The sequence below is a fragment of the Brienomyrus brachyistius genome, chromosome 7, assembly GCF_023856365.1.
Source record: "Brienomyrus brachyistius isolate T26 chromosome 7, BBRACH_0.4, whole genome shotgun sequence".
Lineage (NCBI taxonomy): Eukaryota > Metazoa > Chordata > Actinopteri > Osteoglossiformes > Mormyridae > Brienomyrus > Brienomyrus brachyistius.
In genome coordinates this window covers 26,365,449-26,390,172 of record NC_064539.1, presented here as the reverse complement: position 1 = coordinate 26,390,172, position 24,724 = coordinate 26,365,449, and the positions used below count along the sequence as shown (strand labels likewise).

General features: G+C 41.0%; 1 protein-coding gene across 3 annotated transcripts; it reads right to left on the bottom strand.

Moving 5' to 3' along the window:
- Positions 1 to 6,430: 6,430 nt before the first annotated feature.
- On the bottom strand, positions 6,431 to 23,842 carry pcsk1 (proprotein convertase subtilisin/kexin type 1). 3 transcript variants are annotated; one of them, XM_049021248.1, is made up of 15 exons: positions 23,759 to 23,842; positions 23,402 to 23,495; positions 21,664 to 21,768; positions 20,746 to 20,871; positions 16,450 to 16,596; positions 15,118 to 15,194; positions 13,184 to 13,272; positions 12,449 to 12,621; positions 11,936 to 12,148; positions 11,657 to 11,757; positions 11,067 to 11,300; positions 10,150 to 10,307; positions 9,411 to 9,544; positions 7,470 to 7,631; positions 6,431 to 7,320 (listed from the first exon to the last, which is right to left on the bottom strand). In XM_049021248.1, exons 1-15 carry the CDS (start codon positions 23,776 to 23,778, stop codon positions 6,928 to 6,930), a joined length of 2,226 nt encoding a protein of 741 aa, XP_048877205.1. In that variant the 5' UTR covers positions 23,779 to 23,842; the 3' UTR covers positions 6,431 to 6,927. The 3 variants fall into 3 exon arrangements, with proteins under 3 accessions (XP_048877205.1, XP_048877207.1, XP_048877204.1); XM_049021250.1 differs by having other exon boundaries at positions 23,737 to 23,780; XM_049021247.1 differs by lacking the exon at positions 23,759 to 23,842 and having other exon boundaries at positions 23,402 to 23,713.
- Between the last annotated feature and the right edge of the window lie 882 nt (positions 23,843 to 24,724).

Genomic DNA, 24,724 nt, shown 5'->3' with positions numbered 1-24,724 from the left:
CTTTCCGGAAAGAAACACAAATTCAATATCGACTAGAAGATCTTCTTCTGGAGACCCATAAAAGTGATTTACTGAATCTCTTCTTGGTAATAAATTTGACTTTCTTGCAGCACCATTAACTGAATGATTCTGAGTTTCTGGCAATCGAGTAACTTACTTTATGGCGTTTCCCAAAAATGCCAGATCTGGTCCCATTTTTTGACGGGCTTCTTACTCATTCTTATGCCCTAACAGCAAACGCTATATACCGCTGAGTTATCAGCCTTGCTATATGTGTTATGCTGTTAAACACACCAAGCTAGTTGCAGTTTACACAATTAAATAAGATCATCTTTGTGAAACTTCCACGAAGCAGGATTAAGGGAAAGCCTGACTTATTTCGACAAGTCTGGCTCATTTAAGTGGGAATTCCATTCCATCAACGTGTCTTAAATGAATCCCCGCTGAGCTACCATGGTAACTTAGTTAAGCCGCCTGACGACATTCCGCGCTCTTACTACTCATGTCATGTAAGAAATAAAATAAAACCTATAAAATAACACGTCTCAGCATTGTAATTCCAAAATAATTAAAATAAAAGCGCAATGACTGAAATAGAAAAAAATCTGTTTAAATAATATGAATAGGAAGATACTTTATATTTTGTTTAGTTACTGTCTACTTCTAAAGTTTATTAGTAAAATAGCAAAAACAAGATACGGTTATTTTTGCACAACATTTCACACGGATGCGACTGAAAGTATTTTACGGAGATAACATTGTACCGTAAGAATGACACGTGAAGTTAACCTGACAGGTTTTTGTTTAAGAGACAATACGTTTAGAGAATGAAGATGGCAACACTTAAAATATATATTTACATTCCATGAGAGTAATAATAATTATAATTGCAATACCTATTAATAATAAATGTATAATTTAATAAAAAATACACATATACTATAGGTAGTACAACAGTGTAGCAAATTCATGCACAGTGTCATTTGCTTATTTGACACTAGATGGCAATAATACCCCATTATTCAAAAACAAAGGTCTTTTTAGTTATTTTTACTCGGACTTTAGTCAGACTGTTTTCAAACAGAGATGATATTGTTTTCATTATTTTAATAACATATTGGAAAAGTAGTTTCTGATTTCATTGGCATGGCTGGTACTTCTGCCTTTCTCATACCAGTATGGTTGGGGGTTCCACATCTCACCCCCACTCAGTGTGTGGTGTTTACAGCTTCTCATTGAGGGTCTCTGCATTTCTGTCAGGATCTCCAGGCTCCTTCTGAAATCCGAGGGCCCAGGAAATGATTGCAGATATTTCCATTAAATAACCTCTATGATAATGACCATAAGCACTGATTATATTCAGGAACATAAAGCAGACCTCTGATTGTTCTTTTGGGAGAAGCGAATGCATGTCTTGGTCAAATCGTGTGAGTGATCAGTGTTAATGAGATAATCTTAGCTCAGATTTCAAAACCCATACTGCCCTTTAGACATTAACTTTTTCCTTTCAAAGGTTAATAATTTTAAAGCTTCATTCATCAATTAATACAATGGATATATAGATACAAAGCTGCACATTGGGTCAGACTGTTATACTTTAGTTTTACACGTCGTGGCTTTGGTCCCCGGCTCTGTGGATGCAGTTTGTATGTTCTTGGTCTGAAGCTCCTCCATCTGCAACTGGGTCCTGGACTTCTTGACTGACAGACCACAGCATGTTAAAATCCACGACCTCTCCTCCTCCACCATTACCCCTCAGTACCAGCTCCCCACAGGGCTGTGTGCTGAGCCCCCTCCTGTTCACCTTACTGACACACGACTGTTCAGCTAAACCTCGCAGCTGCCTGATGATGACGTTTGCGGATGACACGGTAGTGGTGGGATGCATCAGGAATGGTGACAAATCCGCATGCAGACAGGTGGTGGAGCGCTTGGAGAACTGGTGCAGGAAAAATAATCTCTGCATCAACGTAAAGAAAACTAAGGAAGTAATCGTGGATTTCAGGAAGTGTAAGTGTAAGACTGCTGAACTCTGCACCCCCCTTTTATATTTAATTTGTATTTTTATAAGTGTGTGTGACTAGCCCTGTGGCTTATCCGTGACCTGAGTATTTTATTTCGCTCCACAACATGTGTGAATATGTGTGGAATGACAATAAAGTTTCTTGAATCTTCAGTCTTTAATCTCACAGTGTTTCTCATGGTGTTCCCATGTTCTGCTTGTTCTCCTTGGGTTCCTCTCACAGTCAGGAAATACGCTGAGTAGCTGTCTCCATTTTGCCCGTAGGCAGCCCATCCACGGTATCCAGTGACTCATGTCCATATCTCCAGGATTACCCAGACACTCTGCTGGACCAGCAATTATGGATGAATAGCAAAATATTGTTCATCCATTTCCTGAAACTACTTGTACTATTCAGGATTGCAAGGGGTCTGAAGCCTATAGGCCCAAGGCAGGACATGACACCACCCCATCACAGGGCACACTCACTCACACGCACACCTGTGGGCAGTTTGGTAACTCCAATTAGCCTCAGCATGTTTTGGACTGGAGTACCTGGAAGAAACCCCACGATGATGCATGGGGAACATGCAAACTCCACACGTGGAGTCATGGCAGACACCTGAATGCAGGTCCCTGAAGTGTGATGCAACAGTGCTGTCCGCCTCAGTACCATGCCACCCCTAAAATATTGTTCAATATGTATTACTATATACTTACATAATAGCAGTACCTAATACTTGTTAACACTTATGTATGTGATCATATGATTTTTCCCATGTTTACTACATTAAAATAATAATGATTTCAAATTAATTTTACTGTATGACTATAATTTAACCTCTGCTTGGCAGAGGAGTTGCAGTGCAGAGCTTGATGGCAACTCTGGTCTGTACTGGGAACTGAAAAGGACGACTGTGAGGGCACTGAGGGCAGATAAGGAGGCATTTGTTAGAGGAATCTATGAGCAAGCGACACACCATCTGTGGCCTAGTGACCCACATCCTGCTTACAGAGGAGTCGAAGCATTACACACATCCGAATCTGTTCTTTGGAGAGTCGCAATCAGGACAGGAGATGGAACGGTCCTTCTGGATGACACTGCAGTTGTGACCCGCTGGGCCGGCTACTTTCGAGCAGCCGTTTAAAGCTGATCGTCCGGCTAGGATGCTGGACATCTCTGGGGCCACGGCTCTCAAAGCTGATCCTCCCATTAGCTGTGAGCCATCCAATCTCACTGAGATTGCATAGGTGGTGAACCAGCTGGGGGGGGGGGGGGTGGAGAACCCCACAGGGATCTGCAGTATCCGGGGTGAACTTCTCCAGGCTGGTGGTGAGGTTGTCCTCCTGGCATTGCAGGCGTTCTTTGCTTCTATTTGGGAGACAGGCGTCATCCCAACTGACTAGAAAACAGAACTTCTTGCCCCTATATGGAAAGGGATGGGTGATTGTCTGGATATCAGTGCTAGGTAAGGTCCTTGCTAGGCTTATCCTTATCAGGATCCAGGATCACTTGCTTACCTATCAGTGACCGGAGCAGTCTGGTTTTACACCTAAAAAGTCTACCATTGACCACATCCTGGCACTGAGGTTCTCATCGAGTAAAATGCGAATATCAGCAAGTTTTCATACAGTCTTTAACAATATATCGCACAGTATTTTTTTATCCTGTGTTTAAGCAAATAAACTTGTATTTAATAATTTACTTTTCAATTACTGGTATTTAGTTAGTTACAGTACATATTTATTTACTTATTGGTGACAATAGTTATTTATTTTTCGTATTATATTCATATTTGACATGATATTTTCCAATTATGAGGGGTTAATGAGAATTAAGAAGCAACTCTATAGGGTGAGTTTCACTTCACGGGGGAATTATTGCTGCCGCAGCTTTGAACAAGGTGAACGAAGAGATGAAAAATTAATATGGTGCTTTCAGTATGTAGAAATGTATGTAGACTAAGAAGAATAAACTGCAAAGCACGTCTTTTGTCCACAACATTTACAACCACACAGTAGAGATGCTGCAACATCGCCAAGACACTGTATTTAGGTGTAAATCAACATGCAATTATACCCATAACAAGAAAATAATACTAACAATATCAACTGCGTTCAATAACAAACAGATCCATAACAGTTCAAACACTAGAATGACCTGATTTGAACAGTCCCAGGTTTTATTCCAGATGAATTTTACTCCCTGCACACATAATACTCAATGGTCATTTTTTAATACATCTTTTTTTTATACATAAGATGAACAAAAAAGAATATTTACTTTAGGGAGCAGATTTACCTTTACCCATGCCACCTCCAATCACGTTTCTAGATTTGTCATCCAAGTCTGCTAAATACAGGCATTCACACAAGCAACCGAATGGCAACATGCTAATGTGTAGGACCATACATGAGGAGTGAAGCTCGGCCTGTTGACCTCAGGGATCTTCCAGAGTATCCTGCGTTCGCTCACCTCGTAATCATGAGTGTATGGATATACAGGAGTCTCAGCGGGATGCCAAGGTGTTGTGCGGAGTCATGCAGAACAGTTAACTGATGGCAGCACAGGGGCCTAATGTCACACGCAAAACTTACACTTGCATCTTAATGTGGACATACTGCATGATCAGTGTCTTTCAGCAACAGTGATGAAATCCCAGTGCAGGAGTCCCCAGATGAAACACGGAATATGAGATTAATTAGGAACTGATGTTACAAATTAGAGAATCATTACAAATGATAGAGTCAGTCTACTGGGAAAGAGGAAGAAAGCAAGAAAACAACCCCAAAAAGAGGTAACCAAGTATGCCCAGCATATTTAATTTTTAAGGTAATAGAGTGTTGAAAACACTAAATGAAATTAAATAAATTAAAAGTATATGTGTAGATGAATCTGACATGCATGAGACAAGGGGTAAAGCTGAAGGGAGTAACAAAATAACCATTTTAATTCGGTGTCTTAGGCATATACAAATGATCGACTTAAAGTTTTTGGAAATGATGAATTAATAATTATGTGGCCTAATAGGATTTCATTCATTGATCAAATCCATCTTCCGTAAGTGTTACCCAGCACGGGGTCACGGTGAGTTGGGGACCTACTCCAAAAAGAAGAGGAGATCCACTCTGGATGGGATGCCAGTCCAGCACAGGGCACAGGGCACAGGGCACAGGGCACAGGGCACACGCACACGCACACGTGATGTGCAATCGAATGACACTGCCGTGGAGGAAAGCACGGGATAACATTCCAGAAGATTCCGCAGGCACCGGGCCATGGACAATATTAACACTCCCACCCTTGGAGACAGTGAGTAACAGTTAGTGGACAAGAGGAGGGTATCGAAAACAGTGCCACAAAGAAACACAGGGTCCTAACATACACCTGCAAGGCAACGTAATAATTTATTATAATGAATGTAAATTTGTTAATCTATGAACAACATATGCAACATAAAACACAATGCCTGTCTCAATGTCCTAAGCAAAGACCAGCAGTCAAATTTAATGAAAATAAAATCAAATGTAAAGGTAATTAAGTGAAGCATATGTTAATGTGAACGTGGATTGCATCAGATTTACGTTAATCCATTTACGAAGAAATGCATGGAATAGGAAGGTGAAAACTCACTGGGCTCATCTGCCAATTAAATGTTTGAATCGTAAATGCATTTGATTTGGATCATATTTTATAAGACTGTACCTTAAAGGTGCTCCTCAGCACGTTTATCTGTGTGAGTTCATACACCACAATTGAATTTAGCAGTCGTGTTACAAATACCTGTGTAAGTTTATCATTATCTGTTTACAAACAGCTATAATTATAGCTATAAGTCAATGATAAAAAATATCTTTTATCCTGATAAAGTATTTTGATTATAATCATTTTAATCTGCAAATATACTCTTCTGGAATTACTAGAAAAATAAAAATTGTATAATGTACAGTGGTTTTTTTAAATTTAAATATATAAAACTATTCAGATATCTGCTGCTTTCTGTATTACATATTTTATGAAATTATAATTATAACTTGCAGTATAATGAGAACCATATATTTATATAGTGAAATATATCGTGGTATTGATTATATATATTTATTATACAATCTCTATTATATACTTAAATGATTCATATGTGCCCATTTAATGAATATTGTATAGGCAAAGAGGGTTGCTTGTAAAGTTAATTTGATATCTATACATTTCTCAATATAGGCAAGGGTTACTCAAAAATCAAAATTTGCTATTAGTGAATTATTTAATTAACAAACAAAAAAATCTGCTATATTGAGCATATGTTTGTAAATTTACTATACAGGAAAATTATTAAAGATAAGGCAGACAATCAACACAGCGTAACAAATGGACAAATCATTGATGAATAATGGACAGGCAGCAGCACAGCTGGTGGGGTGGGGGGGGCCATGAAGTTTTTGGGGTGGGGGGGGGTTCATAGCCATAACCAGCACTGTTATTACAGAACAGCAGAACAGTACAAGTCACATGAGCAGGTCGACCAGAACACTTTATGTGGGGAAAAAGACTCAATTTTTCAAACACTCACAAATATTCAATAATGGAAACTGCAGTGGGTGAAACTGCGCTCACGCAGTGTGCCTAAGATGTGCCAATCTGGCCGAATCTGGTCCATCAGCTATTGATGAACTGCGTTGAGGGCTAATTTAGGAAACCTGGGTCTAATGCAAACCATCAGGGGACATGGACCTCCCTTGGCTAGACAATATCAACACATAGTGAGGCCATGACAAGTTACAGACAGTAAGCCTACAGGGGAAAAACAAATAAACCTCACCGGAAGAGCCAGCAAACCTTTCTGCTCTGGACATTGCTGTGCCCGGGGCTGCTGGAGGCTACGGCAGCCTCACCACATCCACACCAGCAGCACCCAGTGCCGCCCGCCCTACTGGCCACCTTCAGCCACCATGTCAAGCAGTGCCTGTAACAGCCGGTCATCTCTGTGTCTATATGGTTTGCTGTTGTAAAATGCGTCACTATAGTCACTGTACAGGCTGTCCTCAGAGCCCCTGTGCTTATTCAGCTTGTCCAGGGCCTGGTATAGGTTCTGGTAAGGGGTGTGTGGGTGGATGTTATCCCCCTCCGGGTCCCTGGGGGCAGCGTAGGGCCGAGGGTTGGCGCGGGGCTGGCTGGCCTGGTTACTGCTTTGCCTATTGAAAGCACTCTGCAGGAGTCGCATGAGGGCAGTGGAGGGAGCCTTCTTCTCCTTGGCTTCCTCGGCTGTGGGTTTGAACGTGGCCTGAGCCTTCGGAGGTTGATGGGCCTCAGTGGGCATCTCCTGCAGACCAACCAATGGACGGAAACAGAGTGTCCATTATTTGGCTAAAAGTGGTAAAGCTTCTCATAAACATCGATCCAGGAGAACATCACACTTCAGGGATACAGATGCTTGGAGGGCTACCGGTACCTCCAAACGAGGAGACGTACCTTCAACATGTCCTCCATCCTCTCCACACCGCGGCGATCATTCTGCACGGCGTTGTAAGGAATGTACACCCTTGGTACCGTCATGTGTGCTGGTCGCTCGGATGTGCCATGCAGAATGAACCTCCAGCTAATGATCTGGCCCTTGTTCTCCATACGACCAGACTGAAGGAAGACGGATTACGAGACAATTAATCGACTGGTGAGGAATCAATTTCTCATATGAGCCTCTTTAAGGCTGCTTACTTGTGGGGCCGCAGGAGTGACAATCACAGTCAGTACACTAGAGGGATGGGGCCGCGGGAATGACAAATCCATCCCTAAAATTCTGGATTAAACTGTTTACAGTCGTTTATAATAACTAATTCTTGTGAATTTAAGAACTATACTTGTATGGGGAGGTGAATTATTGTGTCCAATTAATATCATTGCAGCTCATATTTTGTAACAATACAGAGACGAGGTGGAAAGTTTGGGTCCAAAAAATATAAATACAGACCAAGATTTTGTTTCAGCCAACAAGTTGAGTCCTCTGTGAATGTGACTATTTACACTCATCTTGGTCTGGATTTGTACTTTCTCAAGCTGAAAATTCTACTTTTGATTCTACTTTTGAGTCAGATGAAGAGAACACAATTCATCTTCAGTTATTATGTAGAAAAGGCCCAATTAAAACAAATCTAACCTAACATAGAACATTTATTCAATAGTTATTCAAAAGACTTAACTATATTTATTTTGTGGCAATGCTGTGCTCGCAACCTGTAATACATCTGAAATCTTAGCAATGTATTGGCAAATTTATTTTGACTATGCGTCCGTGAGCCAAAGCGTCGACTGCACAAGTTTCAGCTTTGGTGACCCAAACCACGTTCAAATAATAGAAATATGTATAAAAAGAGTGCATAATTTGACAGTTTTACTGAAAACCTGCAGCACATATTCAGTACCAGTACAAAGTTTGAGTTCATTCATTTGAAACCATTTTTATCTTAATCCACAGCATTTTAGCCTGTGGTTTGTGGATTGCCCCATATAATCATTTGACTTACGCAATATCACAAATACTAAAGGGCAACCCCTTCCCCTTGGTCCTTAGCTCTTAGTTACTCATGTGATCACACATTAGTGGTTAGCTCTGGTCTGTCTGCATTTGAGGGTTCTTAGTTTTAAGTAAGGTTGAAGAAATCACTACATTGTCTATTTATTTGTTTATGAACAGGAATTGAATTCAGTTGTCTAAATAGCTGATTTAAAATTTTTAAAAATATTTTGGTCCAACCACTGCTTATTTGTAAGACAAAGCAAGGCTGGGGGGTTGAGTTTGCACGAGTGATTAAAACTGCTCAGCATGGAAATGGCTGCATCGTGGTCAGGGGTTGCTAAGGAGATGGTGATCTGACGAATGCATTGCGTTTGTGAAACAATTATCAAAGCAAATTTAGAAATTATCATCAGTTTTCCTGCATACTGCTTTAGTCCTCCCTGTTTTTGTTCTTTATTGTAATTAGTATTTTTCATTTTACATATTTTCAGAAGGGGCGGCATGGTGGTGCAGTGGTTAGCACTGTTGCCTCACACCTCTGGGACCCAGGTTCGAGTCTCCGCCTGGGTCACATGTGTGTGGAGTTTGTATGTTCTCCCCATGTTGTCGTGGGGTTTCCTCCGGGTACTCCGGTTTCCCCCCACAGTCCAAAAACATGCTGAGGCTAATTGGAGTTACTAAATTGCCCATAGGTGTGCATGTGTGAGTGAATGGTGTGTGAGTGTGCCCTGCGATGGGCTGGCCCCCCGTCCTGGGTTGTTCCCTGCCTCGTGCTCATTGCCTCCGGGATAGGCTCCGGACCCCCCGCGACCCAGTAGGATAAGTGGTTTGGAAAATGGATGGATGGATGGATGGATGGATGGATATTTTCAGAAAATTCTTGAGCAGTACAGACGCACCATATCCGTAATCTTTAAGGTCCAGGTGCCAGCAGGCTCTTCACCCCAGGTATGGACAGACATAAAATCCCAGTTCTTGAAGCCATTGGAAGAGGTGTCCCTCTCCCGCTCAGCTAGCAGAACTGTGCTGGTGCCTGGCAATGGAAAAGGTATGTTAATGTCCTTTCAGTGTCCTGAAATTGTCCTATCAGTGCCCTGTAAATATCCTGTATACGTTCTATAAATGGCCAGATCATTTCCTGTAACTGTCCTGTCAGTGCCCTGTAAATATCCTGTATACGTCCTCTAAATGGCGGGATCATTTCCATCCCTCACAATGCCCTGTAAATAATTGTTTCAGTTCTGGTCAATGTCAATGACCTGGAGAAATTGACAGACACTCACTGTAACCCACATATTCAAGGCCCATTTAGAGTAAAGTATTAATTTTTATCTTTAGCATTATGAGACCACTCTTTGTTATTAGTGACACCAGTAGCAAACATCAGAGATATTGTGTTTTTGTCAATTTCACATGAATGTTATAAATATTACCCATCATCTGGGTAGAAAACCTTGCCGTATATAACAGAATGTTGGACACTAGTCCACTTGATGGGGAAGTGAGGGTGATGTGCAAGTCTCTACTCCTGGTGTATATAACAGAAGGCTGGACATCAGTCTACCTGATGGGGAGGTGAGAGTGATGTGCAACCCTCCACTCCTGGTGTATATAACAGAAGGCTGGACATGAGTCTACCTGATGGGGAGGTGAGGGTGATGTGCAAGTCTCCTCTCCTGGTGTACTCAATGCTGGCCTCCATCTGAATGTGCTCCAGGGACTTGATGACGTTCTCTTGTCCAGCACAGGCTTTTGTGGGGATTTCGATGGTGATCTCACCAGCAGCTTTCAATGACCTGATAAATATTGAATAAAAAAAAATTTAACCAATAACATTAATGATACTTGACCTAACCCTCTTTGTATTCGGGTTAATCCTAATCTGTGCCTGGGTATGAATGAATGATTTTTTGCTTGTACACAGGATAAAAAAAGGGAAAGTCCATCGGTGAGTGAAGGGAATAATAATAATTAATGTTCCTGTGAAGATGTATAGGACCACAGGTAATGGGAGTTTGGCTACTTCCAGTATCTGTATGCCTGACTCATATCCTGCAAGTGTTACTTTTTCTTGTTTTTAAAGAGGATTCATTGCAATATCGGCTCTGAAATAATGGTCTAGATGAGTTATAATTGGAAAATAATAGACAGAAACTCATAAACATATTTGTTTTGTACATACAGAACACATACATAAAAATAGATACATACCACTTCTGTTCTGTTCCGATACTGTTGCACTAGATTTTTTTTATTCATTTTTTTTTTTTTCCAGAAAATTTCTATGTACTTTTTAAGCAGCACTTTTAGAGATATGAATAAGAAGCAGCAGCGGGGACAGCAGAAGCACTAAAGGCTGATTTATACGTCTGTGTAGAATCGACACCATTGGAAACCTGCGCCGTAGCCTGACGTGCAGTTTCCCTACAGGCGCGACTTACGGCGTAGGTCCCATGCAGGAGTGTAAATCACGGAAACAGGTGAATGTCGATAATCCACAATGAGACAGTCAGTAAGCCGTTGTTAACAAATATATTACAGTTTTGCGGTCTCACCTTGGCTGAAAGTCGTCATCCTTCACAATGCACTGCTTCTTCTCCGGGACATGCTTCCATGATTTAGGATCTGCCAAGTCTACAAGCGCCTTGGCGTTCAGGAGCCCGAAGCCAAACCGGCTGTTCACCATCAACCCAGCACCATTCTTCTTCCAGCCCGGGTTGTTAGCCAAAGGGTCAAACTCTGATGTCCAAACAACCAGGTGTTGCAGGTCCCTCCAGGTGAGATTGGGGCTGTTGGCAGATATTAAGCTTGGCATTAACACAGGGTCTAGGGCATAAGATGGCATCCTGGTAACACTGTGTGTTACTTGCTCATGTAAACATAATGAATGCATACTACTGTTGGTCTTTGTGAGCTGAATATGCCCACATACACTCAGTCAGTCATGCATTTTCCATTTATGTGGACAATGATGCAGAATGTGGACCTGGAAACATTACATTACAGAATGCAACTGTCTTGCAGATAACCTCTTGTGCAAATGTTTATGTGTCAATTTCCGTTGTGCTGACAGTTGCACTGGTAATGACATCTGGTTGGATCATTGACGATGTATTAATACACGAGCCACATAGACATCACTCACTTCTGCTCCAGCGCCAAGGCGAAAATCCCAGCAGCCAGCGGAGCAGAAGCAGAGGTCCCGGTGTGCGTCTCAGTGCACTCGTTGTGCAGGTCAGCACTGGTCTGCATGACAGAGAACAAGATCTTACAGGTGAACTGCAGCACAGACAGGCATGCAACATACATGAATAACCTCTGCATTGTCTGGAGAAATACGGTGCAAAGGATCATCGGCATAAATTTTTAATCAATCGAAGAGGTTGTGAGGAAAAGGGAAGTAGATCGAAACAGGGTATCGTACGATTCTCTGGTCGGTGTAATCTCCGCTGCTGTAGGCTGTGGCCAAGGTGGAGGAGCACTTCTCAGCGTACCAGGGGGACAGGCCCTGCTGCGAGGCGCTGCTGATCGAGATGGTGTAGATGCTGTCTGTGTAGCCATCACAGTCGCAGTTATCTCCCTGTCTGCCCCCATTTCCTGAAGCCCACACAAAGATGGAGCCCTTCCCACCGCGACCCTGTAGATCCAAAGAGTCCCATTATTACATAAATGGCAGAACACACGATACCAGCATTATTATGAAATGACCATATTCACATATGCAGAATGAAAGACCCTCAGCCTTCTAAACACTGATTTTAAGTTATATGATGTTAATGTCTAAAAGAACCATCTCATCATTACATGATTTCATGTAGCTATATATCTTCTGAGTGGAATCAAACTGTAATGTTGAATTGTTTTTTTTTCTTTTCTAATTTGATTATGAAGATTAAAAGCACTAGCTGACATCACACCGTTCTGCTTAGCTACGTACATTCTGGATGCCATACTCGAAGGCCTTCTGTGCCAGGCGTCCCGGCCCCTCCACTGTTTTGCCATCATCGTTGGGGCCCCAGCTGGCACTGTAGATGTCCACGTGATCAGGTCGGAAGCCAATGGAGCTGGCCTCAATGGCATCCGTCACTATGCCATCCAACATGCGGATCCCTATTGGATGGGAATCCGTAGAGGGCGGGGTTAGTGCTGACGCATACCCACGGAAGAGGGCACCTCTGCTATACCACTGAGTGAGGTATGCAAATATCCAGGAGCACAGAACAGGGGGAACGTTCAGTCATCAAGAATGAAACCCATTTTATTTCCAATTAATAACTGAAGCTAAAATGAAAAATTAAACTATTTGTTTAGGAATCTCAATATTCGATCCTTGTCAGGCTTTTTAAGGACTGCTGTAGCACTTAAATTTCCTGGATAAACAAAACTGCTAAATAATGAATTTAGTTTAACTTTAATTTTCAATTCATGAAGTTTTTATTAAATGATCGGCATGAATTGCACAACTGTCTGAGTGCAGGTGACAACCCATGCCGAAATACCAAGCAGATCACCAAACAACCAAACAAATAAAAGCCTGTAAATTATTTAGAATAGTTTGAATATAATCAGCACCACCCATCTTAAGGTACAACGTAAGCATTACTTGTATAAAATTATTTCTGGAAAAGGAGAATGATAATTATAAGAGAAAAGAACATTCTAGACTACCTACCTCCGACCTTGGAGTTGTAAGCCACCCCAACTCCACACTTCTTGTTGTCAGCCTGCATCGCAATTTCACCAGCACACCTTGTTCCATGCCTGGTACCCAAAGGAGAGGCACACTCTTCTCAGACTTAACATAAGAATAACCTGTTGTATCAAGACTACTACAAAGACAAATAGTGCCATAATTTTGAGTGACAGTAATACGAGCTCCAGCACAATCCTCAATGTCCATGAACATGTAGTACGATGTACACTACATGTATGGTCCTGCCTTTACATTCAGTTTGTTTACCTCGGACTTCAGCTTTTAAGTGCCCCTTAAAATTCCCATCCATCCATCCATCCATCCATCCATCCATCCATCCATCCATCCATCCATCCATCCATCCATCCATCCATCCATCCATCCATCCATCCATCCATCCAGCAGCCACATATCCTGGTCAGGGTCATATGAGAGGGGGTGATGTTGTGGAAAATGTGACACTTTGCTTAAAAACACTTCTGCTGGAGAAAAAAAAAATCTCTAAATGTAAACCAGAAGAAAGTCTTATTGTGATAAATCTGCTGTTCTTGGCACAAAGAGGCTCATACAAGATTCACTAGGGGTGTAAATAGTTGCACGCAAGGTGATTCAATTCTGTTATAGATACTGAGATACGATAGATACGAGTCAGTTTATCAGAAATCTTTAATTTCTATCACAAAACGATTAAACTAATCAATAACCTTTTTTTTTCCAAACCTTATTAACTTCACTGACAAATCATCACGAATATTACCATGGGTACTTAATTACACACTATTAATGGAATACAAAGAAAGTAGAACCTCAGAACAATTAATCTATTTATTGTTATTATTAAAAAGGGAGAACAGGCCAGTGAAAATTGTCAAAAGGCCAACTACTGAATCGTACAGAATAAAATAAATATTTTGTGGAAAACAAAAGGTTGATCTACGGGCCAGATTCAATAATGAATTATAGACATGTCAGGGCCAGTACTTTGAATCCACTTCTACAGTAAGTGGTGAATGAGCTGACGAAATACTTCATCCTCCAGTCTGGAAAACGGTTGATCGTCCAATGCATCCATCTAATTTGGTGCTGTAAGTCTAACATCAGCTGTAAATCTAACATTTCTTTTTACTTAGCTAGCTATTTAGATAACTCCAGAGACACTGGTACTATAGCTAGCAAAAAGAACAAAATTGTTTTTGCACTACAAAAGAGGGGCGTTTCCTCAAAGCATTGCACTGCCATTATAGAGAGCGTTCTGCACTAAGAAGCAGGGCTGAGTTTCCCAAAAGTGTTCTAGTGCAAAGACCATGAGGCAGCGCTTCGTTTACGAATATTAAAGAACCGTCCTGTCATCCTACGTTTTGTACATTTGTGTCCTGGTGCTGCTGCCTTACATATCTACCTGCAGCTGTACCACATGTTTGCGAGAACCTGCAACCCGTAAGTAGGAGGATCTTTATCTTTAAGAAGGAAATCGATTCTGACGTTATAGATCAATACAGGCGAATTGCCACCTTAATAACTGATTCATCATGAGGCATCAATGCTCCTAACAACCCCTAAAAGAAACTAATCTCTAAATGTACTGTTTTTTTATTTTTCAGAAATCAAACATATGGCAGATAATGCTACACTTTGTTACATAGATGTTGCGTAAAGTTAAGTTTGATTTATTTGAAATGACTTAGATCAGACAAGGTAATCTGATAACAGGAAAGCAGAGCTGGAGAAAAACCCGGGATATAAATTCATTAAATTGTCTCAGTGAAGTATGGGTTTGATGATTGCTGAAGTTACAGTAATCAATGAAACATAGGGACCTTCCTAGGTACCTACATGCCTAAGGCATGTAGCCTTAACATTAACTAAGGCATACTGCGAAACGGCACATTTACGCCTCACTATCAGTGACTTACTTGTTCTCATTAGTGGAGTCGTATCTGGGGAAGGGGTCAGGGTCATTGTCATTAAAATCGTAACTGGCTTCCGGGTCCTAAACAAGAACAAAGAACGACAGGTCATCAGCTATGATGTGCACCTCTGATTGGGCCACGGACATGCAATCCCAGCCTGAAACAGGGAGGAATCATGGGGAAGGATACTGTACAAAACAAGCCAAGTGTAATGAATGGATCTCAAAATTCACAACTTTTAAATTTTGCTCTGTTTACCTAACAACGTCCAGAACATTAGTATGAGCTGGTGTACACTGCTTTCTGATAACATTAGTGACTACATGCCACTTACGGAGAAATCCTGTGATGTCATTTCCCAGAAAAACATCCTCTTTGGGATTATAAATAACAGCGCTTCAATCAACCATATACCACATAAATCTTGCTTATTGGCTCATGAGTCATACAAATCATACACCATTAATCCATGAACAGTGTGGACATGAAACACCTCAAACAGAGAATGAAAGCTGCTAAGTTTACACTGTGTACATTAGTGGTCCAGTCATCTGGCCATAATGATCTGGCCCTTGTCAAAGTCACTGTAATCTTTATTCCTGTCCATTTCTTCTATGAGTACAGAATGTTTTTTTTTTTTTATTACTAAATAGTGAACATTAGTCATTTCATGGGGACTAGTCATAATGTTTTGGCTCATAGGTGTATATCGTGGATCGTGATTTCATATCATGATATGACATTTTGGCTGTATCACCCAGCCAGGGTGCACATCACGGCATCCACATCACATCATTAATGACTTCCTCTCCCTCAGTTCAGTAGATCATATTTATTAATGGATTCAGATCTGAGTACTTCCTGTTACTGATACAGCTGTATCGAATAACTATAATAACCCATAGTTTTCCTTACCACTGTTTATACTATGAATGGATCCCTTAGATCTTAAAGCAGTACTGTAAACGGTGCCTAAATTATACTATACTATAATGCAAGAACGCTGCAGCAGTTTATATATTGTCACATAATGTCATGTTCATTTGCCATCTGTGTATTTTTGAGCTCACAGGTGCATTTTGGGATAGGATGGGATTAACTAAAGAGCTGGTTTACTACTTTATTTTAAGGGTTACTGCTGAAAATTGTGTCATCTGAGATTGCAAAAGCTATTTAATTTTTTTACAATTTAATATGTGACCCAGTTGGAGATTAAATGAAAATTTAGTAAAATGCTCTAATTTCCCACTGTTCTTCTGGGCTATGCTCCCTGTGTGTAACATAAGCCAATAATAGAGGAACAATGACAGTGTGCATGGAGGTCGGGGCTCTTACATAGTTGGGGTAGATATCCGTGTGGTTCCACTCCAGGCCATCATCCAAGACAGTGATGACCACCCCCTTTCCGGTGATCGCCTTTCGCCACACAGGAATCACATGGAGATCCAGCTTTGGCAGTGATGCTGATGTCCGGGTGTCTTGCTTGAATAAGGCCGAAGACAAAATAAAGGATAATGGGGGAGAGAACAATGGAAAATTAGCCAGAGGCACCATCTGAACAATCCATCCAAATAAAATAATTTAATGCAGTCAATGGTACTGAGATACCTGAAATCAAGGTGAAATCGTTTAGACAACATTTGATGGATGCGTTAGTATTTTGTATGTACACCATAGGTTTTCTTCAACTTACTTGATTAAAACTGATATTTCCTGAATAGAGTCATTTTACAGAGTAAGTCTCAAAATAATATGAGCGACAATGGACACTGAATGAAACTGCACACATTGGAACATACATGAGTATTTCACACAGTTAGAACTTACTTTGCTTATTTTAATTATAGACTATATGATTGGTTGAAATTACTTCTCCAGTGCTGGACAAGCCTATCACTGAACTGTAGACCAATGTGGAAAAGGGACTGAAGAGTTACTCTATAATATCATTTCAGCCTGGCATCTCCATGTTTTATATCTGAAAATGTCACGTGTTACTCATCTAACAACTGAATAATGATCTAAATAAATTATATTAAAGGGGGGGCATAGATATGAGAAGTCAGAGAGAGAAAAATATCGTCTCAGCTTACAATTAAAACTGAAATAAATTGTTGCAGAATTATCCGGGCTGTGACCTGGATGATTCATGGAGAGAAGAACATACAGCATTTTTTTTCCCAGTATTGGATGCAGACACTGCAATAAGAATCACACTATGAGTCATCAATGCCTGGCCTTCTGTCTGCGCCTGGGAAGGAGGCTGCGGGGGAGGAGACTTCGCAGCCCAGCTACCAGAAGCCACACGTCCACCACATTCCCATCAACGCTCCATCACCAGCACGCTGCACTCCCACCAATCAGCTTCATCCATTCTTTTGATAAACACTGGACTAATACAAACACGGGTTTACCAAAATACATTCTGTCTGTAAACAGAAACAAAGAAAAAAAAAAAACATAATCTCATGCTTTCTGGAACATCGCTTCAGAAACAGAAAAGCGATCATGCACACAAATACAAAGACACATGCCTAACAAGATGCTGCATGAAAAGGAAGAGGGAAATGCCTTTTTCCCTGTCTCGTTCTTTAGGGCAACACTCAAATGACAAGATAGCCCTTCATGATAAGACAGCCCTTCATTAAATGGCCCAAATGAATGAACTTAGTGCACGCAGCCAGAATGTCTGTCAGTGGGGAAGATGGTTTATGAATATAATATGTATTACTTGTTTCAGTGATCAAATAGTTTAGAGCTCAAATAAGGCAATATACTAAAGGTAAATTAAAGGGCAAATGAAAATAACTTACACAGAAGCATTAAGAATGTAAAACGATTTAAAAAAATAAACATTTAATGTATGTATAAGTGGTGTTCTGACAGGTGGAAGTGATGCATCTGTTTCAGAGCTCACTATACCCTGTATACCTTATAAGTACTTCATGGGTGACACTGTAGCCTGACACCTCTAATCACAGGGAAACAGGTCCTCTGTTCCATGCCCAGGCCAGATTCCACAGTATTCTTCATGAATCCTAAGATCAACCACTCGGTAGTCTCCTCTCCTGTACCTGGGCATAGGCCTTCACAGGAAGGCGGGAAAACCTGACACCCCAATAGATAGATGGATCACCCCTTTAAAAAAATAAAAATAGGGACCATCATCCCTATTTGCCAGTATCAAGTTTACCTGCCTACCATGCAGCTTCAAATAATCACATCAACCATGGCATCCCAACAAAATATTCACTGCTTTTGAAATCTCTGGATGGATTTCATTCACCCCTGAAACCTTTCCACTACAGGGGTTGCAAACCAACACTGACTTCAGCTGCAGTAACAGACTCTGATCCACCAAGGTTCCAACAATGCCTGCTGGTAAAAGGGCAGATTCACCAGGGTAAGGAGTTCCTTCTTCTTCTGCCATACGAAAGTAGTCCTGGAGCTAACCAGCACTTCCCCAATCTGAGCAAGGTCCCACCTCCCCTCTTGAGTCATCAACCAGCTTGCTAAAACACCTGAAAGCCTCTAGAAATTCCTCTCAATGGATATATCCTCTGTATCATTCCTGCAGACTTTCAGATGCTAAGGTACCTTACAGCTGTCTCAGAGACCCCCTGTGTAAGCAACTTATCAATGTCCATGATCAGTTAATAGATCTGGCCCTTCCAAAACAAATGACCTCATGTCAGACAGCACAACCAGAAAGTCAATCGCGTACACTAATGAGCCACCTTGTGTTCAAATATGGTGTTTATTATGGAAAATCCACTGTTCAATAATACTTCAGGAGGTCATTCTTCCCAGTCATTCCCCTTCAGGTATCTCTGACATTCTCCATGTGTGCACTGAAGTCTCCCAGTATGACCACAGAGTCCATTGGGTGTACTCGTTCGAGCACTTTACACATTGTCTCTAAGAAAGCTGGGCAGATACAAGCAACAGTGAAAGCTGCACAGCGACAAACCCCTTTTAGACTAAGAAGAACTCGAGCTGCGCAGCCCCTCAGCCTCAGACTTCAGAGTTTTCCCACGCACACCTAAAGTTTTTCACTATGGGGAGCTCTGAAGTAGGAAAGACTATAAATTAGGGTTGCAAAATTCTGGGAATTTTCCCGCTAATTTCCATATATTCCCATAAATTCCTATGGAAAGTTTCCAACCTTCCCAGCCTAAAATTTCCAAAATTAATTCCTATGGAAAGTTTCCAAAATTTCCCAGCCTAACTTCCCATGGGATGGAAAGTCTCTGTAAAGTTTCCAGAAATTTTCCACCCCTTTGCAACCCTACTCATAATCAAGAGTTCTGGTTCCAAAGCCCACATCATGCATGGAGGCATAGGCAAGACTATCTTGCTCCCACCTTTCCTTGCCTTGCATTAGCTCTGGCTCCCTCATCACACGAGAGGTAACGTTCCAAAATGCGTCCGGGTCTTTCACGCTCATGCTTGCTGCTTAAAAGGCACTGCGCCTGACCTTTTACCTTTTACTTTACCAAGTAAGGGTTAATGCATGACAAGGTCCATCACATACCAGGTGGCTCTTCACCTCTACATCCAAGCATTAAAAAATGTATAAAATGTAATGATAAAACATTGATAAAAATCATAAATAAATCATACTCTGATTACTCATGACTGAATTAGTCAATGTGTGGGGTTGCTAGTACTTAAACTGAGAACTTTCAGCCACTCCTCCTCTATTATGGGTTCAATTTATCCAGCAACCAAAGCAAGCAAATATGCACAGTAAGGTCTTTGCGTCCTATCCTATTTGTCATACGATCTACCCAATGACATTTAATACTCAATATTCAAAGGCATCAATAGGATGTAAATAAATCTGAATCAATAAAAAAGGCCAATAGGATGTTGGGTTACATCTCTAGGTGTTTGGAGTTTAAGTCAAGGGAGGTGATGCTAAGATTATATAATTCCTTGGTAAGACCTCACCTAGAATATTGTGTGCAGGTTTGGTCACCATACCTTAAGAAGGACATTGCTGCCTTGGAAAGGCTGCAACGTAGGACTACGAGAATGATTCCTGGTCTTAGAGGAATGTCTTATGAGGAGAGTTTAGCTGAGCTGAATCTGTTTAGCCTCGAGCAAAGGAGACTAAGGGGGGACATGATCCAGGTGTATAAGATTCTGACAGGTATGGATGCTGTTCAGCCAAATGGCTATTTCATATTTCATATTAGTGTAAATACTAGAACTTGTGGCCATAAGTGGAAATTAGTGGGAGAACATTATAAGACGAATTTGAGGAAGCACTTCTTTACACAGCGTGTAATTAGAGTATGGAATAGTCTTCCTGCTAGTGTAGCGCAAGCTAAAACCCTGGGTTCCTTTAAATCAGAACTAGATCAGATTTTAACAACTCTGAGGTATTAGTTAAGTTCTCCCCAAACGAGCTCGATGGGCCGAATGGCCCCCTCTCGTTTGTAAATTTCTTATGTTCTTATGTTTTCCTCATAAATGAGAGCTGAAGGTTATAAACTAGCCAGAAAGTTAAGACATATAGCGTCAAGAAGAATCCACATCTGTGTGGTGGAGGAGGCCTGGAGACTGTGGTCCTGGTAGACCCCAAAGTCTAGGGTTAATTTACAAATCATGCCATGTCAGACTCACCAAGTACCACTGCTGACTCCACATGGGGTCATCGAAGAGGTTTTCCACTGGGCAGTTAGTACATTCTGTACTGAGCACATCCCGCTTTCGCCGCTGCTTCTCATACTGCTGTTCCGCCCATGACACCTAAGGAGACAGGCGCAAGGGCATCTCTTCATACCAAGAGTGACAGGGCAGTGGTATATATGTGTGATGCTACATCCTTGACCAAAACAGCTAACTATGCTAAGCTCTGACTGACATACACAGTTTAATGCATTTTTCATTACATATGGTAGATTATTATTATTATTCATCCATCTATCAATTTTCTAAAAGCGCCTGTTCTACTCAGAGTCGCAGGGAGGGGGGGGGGTTCGAGCCCACCATGGACGGTATGGATGCAAGGCAGGAAACAACCCAGGATGGGGCACCAACCCATCACAGGGAACACTCACGCATGCACACCTATGGGCAATTTGGTAACTCCAGTTAGCCTCAGCATGTTTTTGAACTGTGGGGGGAAACCAGAGTACCCAGAGGGGGCACTGCAATGACACGGACAGAACATGCAAACTCCACACACATGGAGTCAGAGCGGGGGCTTGAACCCTGGTCCCAGAGGCGCTATATAAAAATGAACTGAATGTCTGTATATATGCAGAGGTGGATAGTTCAGGTCGAGAAAGTAAAAATCCACACCAACATTTTGTTTAGTATCAAACATCCAGTTGAGTCCCCTGTGACGGTGATTCTTTATACTCAACTTTTATACTCAACAGACTAAGAATCTTAGTCTGGATTTTTACTTTCTGGACTTTAACTACCAACCTCTCTCTCTCTCTCTCTCTGTCTGTCTGTATGTATGTTCGTACAGTATGTATGGCGGTTTATGCTACAGGAAAGGGGTTTTTTGATAAAAGAATAGACGCGGCATACCCTCTTGTCCTCCGACAGCCTTTTCGTTATATGCTCAGCACTTCTTCTTGATCTCCTGGAGTGACTCTGGTGTTTGAACAAGTAGTGATTTTCCAGAGCCCCAATCTGAAATCCCCCAAAAAAGGAGAATACTGTAAGGCACTGCACGCATAGCATTTGTCGTATGAAATTAAGATGATATTCTAGGTCTTCCTGTCTAATAAAGACTGAGCGCCTTGTGGGGAAATCACGGTCTGACAGAATTCAACCATATATTATAATACTAGTCTTTTTCTTTTCTTTTACTCTATCAATATACTATATTATTTGTTTATGCTCTGGGAATATTCCAGGGCAGGGTCGAAGAGACAAAAGATATGTAAATCCAGGTGTGAAGGCTGGAAAATATAACAGATCAACCATTGAAAGCAATATCTCCTTAGAAAATCCCGTCAGAGCAGTAATCAACAGACTGCGGGGCATGCACAAGTATCATCAAATTATAAACTAGTATTTTCAATTAGTAATACAAAATGTACAACCAACTTTTTTTTCTTTTCTAATAATTAAAATATTCGAAGGAAAAATCGTATTGCAAATTCACATTGGCTGTCAAAACTAGTAACAGGTTTAAATCCAAGGTTTTGTCATACTTTCTTGAAGGACTACGTATGTGTATATTTGAATCATATAGTTCAGTTCAGGCGAAAATCTGCGTACGTCCTCTTTCCTGCCATGGAGCGCAAAACTGGCATCGCTAGTGGAGCGTCACTGCAGATAGGCGCCTGGAAAATGTCTTTCTTATCAAAACCGTTGCCTAAATTGCCGGGCGAACAAAGTTTTGGTTACATTCTGGTCGCTTAACAAAAGCAAATCGCCCATCTATCAGTTTTCCGACCACTGATGCTATCGTGAAAAAAAAACGCAGGGCAAAGCACTTTATGTTTATTATTAACCAGCAAAGGAGAATGAGAGCAATCTTAGTTAATGGTGGTGGGGCTGCTTACAGGAAATGAGACTGCCACAGGCAAAAGGGCCATGTAATGACCTTTGATAACTTTCTCCTCTCACCGATTGACATTTGCTAGAGAGGAACACTTTAATAAGGATGGAAAACTAGTAGCTGTCACGTTTCTGATCCATATCAATACGCTGGCAATTCCCCAAAGTAATCTGGATGTATCCTGTTCTTTAAAACGAGGATGAACTGATTCAGGAAAAAACGAAAAGCACAATTCATAATTATAACATGTTAGTTTAAAAGGCATTTCACCCCGGCAATGGTTTGATAATGTTTTATTCCAAATTATTCACAATTCAGTCAGTATGCAGCCTTTTATTTTTGCTGTCACTATGAACCCTGCCAGCTGTACACCAAGTTCCAGCCAGATGTTACATTTAGGATATTCAGAATACGGATGAAGGGTTTCATCAACACACAAAATAATCAATCTGGAAAATGAATACAGTTAAAATGGTGGGATGCGAGTATCAGCGGTAGCTGTCCATTCGCTCCGCGTCCGTATTTAAGCAAATGAATAACCATTTGCCGGTGTTAACGTCTCTGTAGGAGAAAGTGAAAAGTCCGACATTTTAACGTAAAATATCGTATTAAAATAGAACCAGTCCTATTTACATCGCTTTACTAAGGAGGACAATTTACACGGGATTGAAGCCATCTCCCCTATTCCTGGTACACGCTCGATTATAGAAACATGAAATGGATATATTCAATATATAATGGATATTTCGTGCTTACCTGTCTGACCAGTTGGTAGCCCAGCTCTTCGGCGATTGCCCGGGCAGCATCGGCTCCCCCGGGGATTTCTACAGCCCATTCGTTGATATACTGCCTGTTCACCGAAGCAGCGTCGGCACAGAGAAGACCGAAAACGAAGCACATCCCCAACGGTCCACATCGCACACCCATTGCAAAATATAGAAATATATTTATATTAGATATACTGATTTATGTATCTACAAAGGCAACCAGATAAAGGCCACAAAATATATTTTCCTTTTTCGATTTAGACCTAGGCCTATATTATTATTATTATTATTATTATTATTATTATTAATGTAAAATATATCTACATCTATGATATTTTGCCGACACCTGGGAAGAAGCGACACCATAGACGCTGTAGTGCCTTACTGAACAAACGTAGGAAGCAACAGAGTAAACCGTGGATAGGGAAAAAAAATGTTTACACGTCAAATTACGAAAGTCTCTGACGTCAATTTCGAGTCTACCTGGAGTAGGGACTGCGCTCGAGTCCCGAGAGAGACAGGCGTGAAAGGGAGCCTGCATGGGGGGGGGGGAGCACAGCCTAAAAATAGCTCACTCCCTCATATTTATTCGTGAAAAATAGGAATCGGGAAATCTAAATACGAAATACGCCAGTCTTGGACTTAAACGCGTCAGCAATCGACCCTTTGCAAAATATTATAGGGCTATATCAGTTTCATCATCGCAGCTGTATTTGATAAATATTAATAATTTCTGTTTAACATGCACGTGTATGGTAGTTACGGCTACAAAAATAGCAAGAATTAATTCCGTAACTATAGAACGGCTATACTTATATGAGTGCTATTCATTTATTTATTCGGTGTTTCTATGTGTTTTACTTGGTCCTTAAGCTGCAGTGCAAATGTTAATCAAAGGGCTATTACGCTTCTGCAAATACATACTTTCTTATCAGGGAGGTATAGTAAAAGCGTGTTTTTGTATAGACTCACTCAATGAACGACCAAAACATGATTGTTAAGCATCAGGGAACCAACAAAACGGCCTAGTTGGCTGTATTTCCATCGTGTTTTCATTTTACCAAACGTAAAGGTGTATAATCAAACACCCCAGGTGAGCACGTATCAGTTCCAAAATGACGGACAGCTCCATTGCCTGAGGAAAAAAGAGGATACAGTCACGAATAGCACAGAGTGAGTGAAAACAGAAGTATATTTTTAAACTACCGAAAAACTTCCGCAGAACATCTTCATTGTGGCTGTGGTTATTTAAAAAAACGGATGTTAACGATGGATGGTTTGAAAATGTACTGAAATTCATGAACCATAACCT

Bases quoted from the DNA above. Each gene is read 5' to 3' on its own strand.
- pcsk1 (XM_049021247.1), bottom strand. From the start codon at position 23,572: ATGGGTGTGCGATGTGGACCGTTGGGGATGTGCTTCGTTTTCGGTCTT. The intron at 15,195-16,449 runs GTAAGAGCCCCG...GTTCTTGTTTAG, and splicing joins CGGATATCTACCCCAACTAT to GACCCGGAAGCCAGTTACGA. The intron at 7,321-7,469 runs GTACGTCTCCTC...GTTGGTCTGCAG, and splicing joins GGATGGAGGACATGTTGAAG to GAGATGCCCACTGAGGCCCA.